The sequence below is a fragment of the Limulus polyphemus genome, unplaced genomic scaffold (genome assembly GCF_000517525.1).
Source record: "Limulus polyphemus unplaced genomic scaffold, Limulus_polyphemus-2.1.2 Scaffold10395, whole genome shotgun sequence".
In the NCBI taxonomy this organism is placed as follows: Eukaryota; Metazoa; Arthropoda; class Merostomata; order Xiphosura; family Limulidae; genus Limulus; species Limulus polyphemus.
This window is the reverse complement of record NW_013676005.1, coordinates 1405-11802: the sequence shown is the minus strand read 5'-3', so window position 1 is coordinate 11802 and position 10398 is coordinate 1405. Positions and strand designations below refer to the sequence as shown.

At 33.2% G+C, this 10398-nt stretch overlaps 1 protein-coding gene across 1 annotated transcript in view; it reads right to left on the bottom strand.

The window, feature by feature from the left end:
• LOC106476367 (rho guanine nucleotide exchange factor 11-like) overlaps positions 1 to 10159 on the bottom strand; it is a 15683-nt gene extending 5524 nt beyond the window's left edge. The window contains exons 1-5 of the mRNA XM_013937027.2: positions 10088 to 10159; positions 8113 to 8184; positions 2424 to 2677; positions 1024 to 1250; positions 541 to 666 (exon numbers count right to left, since the gene is read on the bottom strand). Of these exons, the coding sequence (XP_013792481.2) occupies positions 541 to 666; positions 1024 to 1250; positions 2424 to 2677; positions 8113 to 8184; positions 10088 to 10125 (717 nt within the window). The 5' untranslated portion in view covers positions 10126 to 10159. The remainder of the gene's footprint in view (positions 1 to 540; positions 667 to 1023; positions 1251 to 2423; positions 2678 to 8112; positions 8185 to 10087) is intronic.
• Positions 10160 to 10398: the final 239 nt, after the last annotated feature.

Genomic DNA, 10398 nt, shown 5'->3' with positions numbered 1-10398 from the left:
AAATAATGAGAGCTAAAGTTTCCATCATGACTTATGAAATATCAAACCACAGGTTGAAGATTAACCACAGCTCATAAGCTACTGGCATGATAAATGTATTAAGAAAAATAATGAGAGCTAAAGTTTCCATCATGACTTGTGAAATATCAAACCACAGGTTGAAGATTAACCACAGCTCATAAGCTACTGGCATGATAAATGTATTAAGAAAAATAATGAGAGCTAAGGTTTCCATCATGACTTGTGAAATATCAAACCACAGGTTGAAGATTAACCACAGCTCATAAGCTACTGGCATGATAAAAGTATTAGGAAAAATAATGAGAGCTAAGGTTTCCATCATGAATTGTGAAATATCAAACCACAGCTCATAAGCTACTGGCATGATAAAAGTATTAAGAAAAATAATGAGAGCTAAAGTTTCCATCATGACTTGTGAAATATCAAACTACAGGTTGAAGATTAACTACAGCTCACAAGCTACTGGCATGATAAAAGAGCTGTTTTTTGTTTTTTATAATAACCATTTTAATCACTTACAGCCAGAAACTGGGCCAGTTTTTCTTCCTTATGTTGCTTCACCTTTAACCTTTCTAAAGCTATCGATTGCTTACTACAAAACATAGAAGCTGCTTTCTTTAGTCTTTCTCCGGAAGAGCCATCAAACTGAAACATAAAACAATGAATGAAAATTGGCTCCAAAAGTAAAACGACTGCATTAAGTTGTTTTATTCAATGTAAACTAAATAAATGTAACTTTAGCACCCTAATATTACTTTGAGTTTTTATCTCTCTTCAAGGTCTTAAGTTAGTTCACAATAAAAAGGTATGGCCTATAAATAAACACAATTATTAAACAGACAAAAAAAACCTAGAGCGTACATTCTTATAAATTTACTTGAATATATATTGCCAGAAATACACAGTTAAACTTTTTCCTCTACAACCAAATTACCCTCTCATTATTATTTTAAGTTAAAAAAGTACACCTGTAAAGAAAGATGTAGATTTATTAGAGGTTACCATTTGTAACACCATTTCTCCAATATCACCAATTACTGGCTCTTCTTGATGCCGAGTTTTCATCAATTTGTTGAAGCCAGTATGTATTTCCAACATTTCTTCCAGGTTGGGAAATAAGAGTTGAAGCAGATCTATAGGAAGTAGCTGTTCTTGCATTAGAGGTCGAAAGAACAACCTGTCGAGCACCTTGAGGTTTCGAACATGAGTTTGTTCAGTATGGAACAGTTCTGCAAGACAAAAGCATGAAAGTTGTAATATGGACAATATATATATATATGTAACAATAACAATAAGAGAGATGTTCAAAAGTCTTCTGATATACTACAATAAAATTCTAACCTGAAACACATTTTCAACAACCATCTGGCCTTCTAGTTTATAGTCATATCATGCAGTAAATTTATGCAAGCTTTATTTTAGTGTTTGTTTTTCACTTCAGATCAAAACCTTATCTATGTGTTACAGAAGAACCCAATTTCATGTTCAAGTGATGTTTTCAAACCTGCCTTAAAGTTTTTCCTTTTATCTCTGTACACAAAAATTCTAATGAACAAAATTTTAAAAAACAACACCAAACTGAAAGCAAGTTCTAAACATGCATTATCAAATATACTGTATACAATTTTAACATGTTAAAATTTATGTAGTTAATGATTTGGCTTGGATTTTTTTAAATTAGTAGATTCGTGATAGGAAAGTTTACTTGGTATGTACCCAATATTTGTACAGATCACTATTATTAACTGGGTGGTAGCAACTCGGTATTTGATCCAGCATCAGTTTCAAGATTAGTAATAAAACACATTAGAAGTATAAACTTTGACATGCTCTGGAATTTCACAATTTTAATTTCAACAGGAAATACTTATTGGTATGGACACTTGTAGTACTCAAGTTAGAAAAGTAATTATCAAGTTTCTTATAGTGTTTACTGGAACATTTTACTTGTCTTACTGATCCAGTAATCAACTACTGTAATTCCAAATTACTTTGGTGCGTGTCTGTACATATATGTACATGTATATATATATGTAAATATCTGTGTGTGTGTGTGTGTGTGTGTGTGTGTTTGTTTGAAAATAACTTTTCTGGATTAGCTCCCAGTAATTCATCTCCAAATATGTTATCAACTTAAAGAACATAAAACTACAATATAAAGTTCCTGACAGAATCCAGTATTCCACATTGAAGTGACACCAGACAGTGACACTTTTTTAACTTTAACAGCTCAGTATCATAAGAGTGAAAGTATCAGTAAAACAGGTTAAATGCAGTTTCTTTTATTTTTCAAAAGCTGCATACATTAATTTCAGTATGAGCACAAAATTATTGTAAATAATAAAGTTACATACAAAAGAACAAAAATATATGGTTATTTAAAAACAAGGTTTTTTTTTTACCATTTATCACATCCTGTCGTTTCTTTTCCTTTGGTTCCATAAGACGCAACTCCTCCATGCCAACATTTTCCTGCCACTTCGGTTGGTCTATTTCTGCTTCCAGGTCTGAGTCATTGTAGTGAAAGAAAGTTGGTGATAACACATATGATGAAAGAATTCCAGCACAAGGACTGAAGTTTGTAATAAAGTCCAATGGGGTTCCCGAATGACCTCGATGAACTATATCCATAGGAGTGCATGGATATTCCAAATTTCTGTTTATGTTGAATAAAACAATTTAGAAACAAGTCTTATAAATTAAATTCAATAAGTGTTATTTTACTGTAATCAGACTGATTTTAATCATTGTCAAAATAATAATTCACATAAAATGTACATTTTTAACAAACAAACATTGTCTTAATTTCATATCATTGTCCGAGTAAAATTGGAACCATCAAAATTAGATAATGTTCTTTGTTGTTCTTAATAACAGAATTGGAAGTTTTTTTTCCAAGTATTCTATTGTTGACACAGGCAACTTTCACCATGAAACAGAGTTAATTAAAGCCTTATCATAACTTATATATTTTGACTGTTGGCCAGTGTGTACATGCATGTCAAGATTCTCCCTATTGCTCCAGCAGTTAATATATAATGGTGCAAAATTTGGGGGAAACTGAAACAAGCGATTGTTTAAGTGTTTCTGACAAAGTATAATTCAGGTCACAGAAGCTTTAGTAAGCTGTGATGTATACATCTTTCCAGCTGTTACCTTTGCTACACACTTTAGTTATTCTCTAACAGCAAAGTATAATGTTTTTGTTTATCTAGCCTATTTCCTGGAAGTTAGAACATTCAACTACAGGATTAAAGTATATGCATTAACTTAGTAAACGACAAAAATAGATTTGTTACCAAAACATTGTACAATAGTCTAGAGGATTAATTTCCACCTACAAATAATTCGTCATCAACTTCGTCATGTTGTTCCCAAAAGGGAAACAACAAACATACACGTTTTCATATGGTGACCTTACAGTTATAACATAACTATGACATTGATAATATTAACTAATTAAAAATCACACTTATAACGACAGTACAAGGTTTTTTTACTAAAACAGAAAACAAGTGATAAAATTATTTTTAACCTAACATGCAAAGTTCCGTGCAATAAAAATTATATTTTTACTTCAAAATATTTTCAATCCAAGAAAAAACACCTTTTCTTTTTTTATAAATATTCCATTACGTATACATAAACCTAATAACGTTAACTTTGCACAAATGTAATACTAATAGTTGTTTTTATATCTAAATTAAACCAGATCTAGTTGAATAGGAATTTTATGAAGGTATTATCTTACTTTTTCCCCATTAAACTTTCTCGCGGATTGATGAACTAGAATAAAAAAAATTTACCTGAACATTTGTCTTAATAGTTATAAGTTTTACTTATGCGAGTACAACTGAAACTACCAGCAGGAGTAAATATCACACGGTCTTTCAGCTTTATCCGTTCGAATACAGCGACCTGACATGCATGTCGGAACGTTCAAAACATTAAGGGGTGGACAGTCGAAAATTGTTTAGCTGACAGTCAATAATAACGGTTTACAATACTATTCAATTTTGTTTAGCTGACAGTCAATAATAACGGTTTACTATACTATTCAATTTTGTTTAGCTGACAGTCAATAATAACGGTTTACAATACCATTCAATTTTGTTTAGCTGACAGTCAATAATAACGGTTTACTATATTATTCAATTTTGTTTACCTGACAGTCAATAATAACGATTTACAATTTTATTCAATTTTGTTTAGCTGACAGTCAATAATAACGGTTTACAATATTATTCAATTTTGTTTAGCTGACAGTCAATAATAACGGTTTACTATATTATTCAATTTTGTTTAGCTGATAGTCAATAATAACGATTTACAATTTTATTCAGTTTTGTTAAGCTGACAGTCAATAATAACGGTTTACAATATTATTCAATTTTGTTTAGCTGATAGTCAATAATAACGATTTACAATTTTATTCAGTTTTGTTAAGCTGACAGTCAATAATAACGGTTTACAATATTATTCAATTTTGTTTACCTGACAGTCAATAATAACGGTTTACCATATTATTCAATTTTGTTTACCTGACAGTCAATAATAACGGTTTACCATATTATTCAATTTCACACAATGACAATTATTGTAGAAAGTATACAAAGAAAATACAAATTGTTTTCTGTTTACAACAAACTCGAATTTTCACGTGTGTTTACATCGTCGACTCATCGTGTATATTTGATATGGCAGGGATTTCAAAATGTTTTTTTCTACATACCGACTGCACAGAAAAAAACTAAATACAAGCTGTTGTCAGCAAAATATTGTATGACCAATGATATTCAAGATCTCCAATATAAAATACTGGGGTACGTGCTCCACGTGTATGTTGAATGGTAATTAATGTTTTAATGCAATTCCTTAATTAACGAGTAGTGGTAGTAGTTACTGCTGTTGATCGATCTATTAAACTCAAAGATCCCCCCTGAAATGCAGGAAAATAAAAAGTTATCATACAAGATAGGAAGAACCCGTATCAAGCAGTAGCTAACGAGAGAGAGAGAACTTCGGATAAATTAAATATATACAAGTACAGTAAAACACCCCTGTTCCAGACTCCCTGATTGCACTTGTTCGTTTGTTATTAATAAGCGCAAAACTATACGATGGGCTATTTGTATTGTGCCCGCTAGGGGTACTAAAGTTAGTATGCGTTAGGATTATTTGCAATTTCTATTGAAGTGAGCATTTAATGGAGCAAATCGCTATTTCTCAGTACGCGGCGCTACTATATGTATAATGTCGTCTGTTTGATGTTAAGCGCAAAGCTGTATAAACAACTGTTTGTGCACTGTCCACTGTGGGTATCGAAATCCGATTTCTGGCGTTATAAGCCCTCCATTAAAAAATAAATATTTAGATATATGCAAAACTAAAAAGTAGTGATAATTATTCTTACTTGGGATATTAAAAGATTAAATATTTTATTTCTCTATGTTTTCAATATTCTTGAACAAAATACTAGCTCTGAAGCGAACAGTAGTTTTTATTTTAATACAACTAGAGAATATTCAATAATTTAATACAAAAATACGGTTACATACACAATCCAAACGATATAGAATTCAGTGGCCAATATCTTCAAGGAAGTATTGAACATTTAACACAGAATTCAGTGGTCAAGATCTTCAAGGAAGTATAGAACATTTAACACAGAATTCAGTGGTCAAGATCTTCAAGGAACTATAGAACATTTAACACGGAATTCAGTGGTCAAGATCTTCAAGGAACTATAGAACATTTAACACAGAACTCGGTGGTCAAGATCTTCAAGGAACTATAAAACATTTAACACAGAATTCAGTGGTCAAGATATTCAAGGAACTACAGAACATTTAACACAGAATTCAGTGGTCAAGATCTTCAAGGAACTATAGAACATTTAACATAGAACTCGGTGTTTAAGATCTTCAAGGAACTATAGAACATTTAACACAGAACTCGGTGGTCAAGATATTCAAGGAACTACAGAACATTTAACACAGAATTCAGTGGTCAAGATCTTCAAGGAACTATAGAACATTTAACACGGAATTCAGTGGTCAAGATCTTCAAGGAACTACAGAACATTTAACACGGAATTCAGTGGTCAAGATCTTCAAGGTACTACAGAACGTTTAACATAGTTCTATGCTGTATTCAGAGACTGCAAAATATTTTCAATAATTAACTTATTTTTTGGAATAATTTATATTAATCCTATTCAAAAGTATAAAACTCACAGTTTCTGTTTTTACCAGTTACCTCCAAAGTACTCGTGTGTTAATTTCTTACATGAAAGCTTTGTACATGAAAACCGATGTCGAATTGTTATATGATTTAAATCGTATTCTTTGTATATTTTGCTAATGAGTACTTTTAACCACAAAAGGCTATATAATTTACAAAGTTGATACACGTGGTTTGGTTTTCATGTTTAATCATCATTAATAACCTAAAAATACTTTAAGTATTTGGTTAAAGTGTAACATACATCAAAATCAAAGAAACCGCATATTTTCCACTAGCATATGAGGCCTACTTTATTTATTTGGTACGCTCTTCCAAGTAGCACTGACGAGCCCTGAATACGGTGAAACTATTCTGTTGTAGCGAACCAAAATATATATTAGGCCTCTACGTCATCTTTTCTTCACTAAAGTTCAAGCTTGGTGAAGAAACGAAGTAAAAAAATATAAGTATTTTGATACATTAACACACATTTCTAGGACAAATAGTTTCCGTTGAAAGGTAAAGGTCTGGCCAAACCAAACAAAAATATTATAAATTTCTTACATATTTTTACAGAACGTATTACTTGTAGAAAAATATATAACTCTGTGTATTGTTTTTCAGTCAAACATATTATAACATTAAGCCTTGTCATAAACTAGATTTGGGGCTAATTATTTATTTAATTTTAAATACCAAACTTCATTTCCCTCTGCCATCCAGGCTGTGGTATAACAGCATATCTCAAGATACAGCACAGATAGCACACTTTGTAGCTTTGTGCTTAACAACAAATAAACATTTCCCTCTGCCACCCAGGCTGTGGTATAACAGCATGTCTCCATACACAGCACAGATAGTTCACTGTGTAGCTTCGTGCTTAACAACAAATAAACATTTCCCTCTGCCACCCAGGCTGTGGTATAACAGCATGTCTCCATACACAGCACAGATAGTTCACTGTGTAGCTTTGTGCTTAACAACAAATAAACATTTCCCTCTGCCACCCAGGCTATAGTATAACAGCATGTCTCAACACACACAGCACAGATAGTTCACTTTGTAGCTTTACGCTTAACAACAAACAAGCATTTCCCTCTGCCACCCAGGCTGTGGTATAACAGCATGTCTCTATACACAGCACAGGTAGCACACTTTGTAGCTTCGTGCTTAACAACAAATAAACATTTCCCTCAGCCATCCAGACTGTGGTATTACAGCATGTCTCCATACACACAGCACAGATAGTTCACTGTGTAGCTTCGTGCTTAGAAACAAGCAAGTATTTCCTTTCTAAAAGTACATACATTGTCCATGTAATACTTTTACCACAGTTCGATCCACGTGGTGAACAAGTGGTCGCAAAATTCAGTTATCTGTCCAAGGACTTCTACTTAAAAGTATCAATCAACCCAAGTTACAACGAATGCCATAAATAGAAAGAATGTCTGAGCTCCCACGTCATCAAGAGCTATATATAGAGTACCTAACTGACGTCATGATACAAAACTCGTGGTGTAATAGAACAAGAGTTCGCTTTTCTGAGAAGTTTTGACGCATTTTTTTAAATTAAGAGGTTCAGATTTTGTGAGTGGATGTACCTAAAGCATCGCAAGGGCGTAGGTTGTACCTAAGATAGCATTTTTTTAATAGTCCAAACCTTGGTTGGGTAAACAGATATAAATAAACTTCCATAAACGCTGCACGAATCTTTAGTTCATGTATCATTCAAAGTTAACACATGGGCGATAAGAAAAAGTTCAAACACGTGTTTTAACAAGATTAAAAGTTCCAGTTTTGTTTTAACTACACACACTTTATTCATTTGAAATATTAAAATAGTTAGAACAAAATTAATCAACAAACCTTGCTGAGAGATTTGAATTTAAGGAGCTTCCAGAGCAGTTGAGGTTTGTTACAGGTTTATCGTCTTCGTCGCTACATTAAAATAATTATAAAATATCATTAGTATTTACTCAAAATACTTGCATTTATTAAATAAAGAAGAAAAAAAAACAGTTTCGGTACTACTTTAGTCGATAACGCTTGAGCGTTAGTATGACATTATCTTAAGGGAACACAAACGTTTCACTCAAAACTTCTAATAACATGTTACTTCAACTATCTTGCAAGCACACATGCTACGTACAACAGTAAATTGTTGAAGCTATAACAAACAATACTAGCAGTCAAATCATATCGACTTGGAAGGGTTAATTGTACTTTAGAAAAACAATTTGCATATACTAATGCATTCTGTTTTATACGAACCAGTTACGCCATGGGCAGCGAAATCCTTGTACAACAGAGCACTTAGGGCTTCGAACCTCAAATTTTCATACGCTATAGTTACTAGACCCGGCATGACCAGGTCGTTAGGGCGCTCGACTCGCAATCTGTGGGTCGCGGATTCGAATCCCCGTCCCACCAAACATGCTCGCACTTTCAGCCGTGGGGTCGTTATAATGTGACGGTCAATCCCACTATTCGTTGGTAAAAAGAGTAGCCCAAGAGTTGGCGGTGGGTGGTGATGACTAGTTGCCTTCCCTCTAGTCTTTCACTGCTAAATTAGGGACGGCTAGCGCAGATAGCCCTCTTGTAGCTTTGCGCGAAATTCAAAATAAACAAACAAGCTATAGTTACTAAAGAGAACCTTCCGAACCACATAAAGAAAAGACAGTGCGATGAAGCAATCCCTTTCAACCACATGTCTGTGAGATTCCCCTTACGTCTGCTCAGACGAAATGCTTAATCATAATGTGACAGTAGAGAGTCTGCCAGAGGTGCATGTCACATAAAATTGACCTTGCCGTCCTTCACACAAGCTTATAACAATGGGTATTACGTTGACGGTCAATCACGCACCATAATAATAATATTAATCAGGAAAACTTTAAATTCTTAAATACCAAGTTAAATGAAGTTTTGAAATATAATTTCAAAGCAGATTGGTAATTAATGTTATTTTCTCTTCAAAAAATACATACAAATTTCAAGACAAATAACGTTAACAATTATGGGGTTTTTTGTTAGTGCAAAGCTACACCATGGGCTATCTGTACTGTGTACACTAAAAAGAAGTCCATAAACCTATCACTGACCCACCAGGGAAACGTTAAATTAAAATATACCAACTGATAGTATCAATGTTGACTGGAACAGAAATAAGTACGCAAATTTACAGAATTTTAATGAGTAAAATATTTATACATTTACAACAGAGAGTGTGTTCTTTTATAGCAAAGCCACATCGGGCTATCTACTGTGTCCTCCGAGGAGAATCGAACCTCTTATTTTAGAGTTGCAAATCCACAGACTTACCACTGTTCCACCGGAGGACATTTACAAACCTCTCGTAAAAACATAATCTAAGTTCATACAGATCATTAAGCTTACAAAAATTCTGTTTGTTCTTCATATTATATATATATATATATAAATATCTTTAAAAAACACCATTCTTATTTGTATGGCCTGACATAGCCTGGTGGTTATGGCTCGGGTTCGAATCCCGTCACCGAACATGCTAGCCTTTTCAGCCGTGGGGGGTGTTATAATGGGACGGTCAATCACATTATTCGTTGGTAAAGAGTAGCCAAAAATTTGGTGTTCGGTGAGGTTGAATAGCTACCTTCCCTCCAGTTTATCACTGAAAAGTAGTCCTCAAGTAGCTTTGCGCGAAATTTATTTAAAATACAAATTTACTTGTCCCTCTAGTGGCTCAGCAGTATATCTGCGGACTTACAACGCTAGAAACCGGGTTTCGATACCCGTGGTGGGTAGAGCACAGATAGCCCTTTGTGTAGCTTTGTGCTTAACTAGAAACAAACAAAACATATACCTTTTTGATGTGGGTAAATTTGGGTCACTTCTGTTCATAACTGAATGTTTGTTTTCTTTCTATAAATGAAGACACAGATCAAACTTTACACAATCAGATTTGACACCATCAATATAGAACTTTTAAAAATACATAATGAGCAAATTAAGATTATATGAACACATCTTCTTAGGAAAAAATTGAAAGCACCAAAATAATCGTTAGGGTTAAAAGTTTTGAAATATGTAACATTTCTATATATCTCTCATTGAGTGCAATCAAATCAAATCACTGTAAATACAACACTGAAATATAAACAAATTTATCTCATC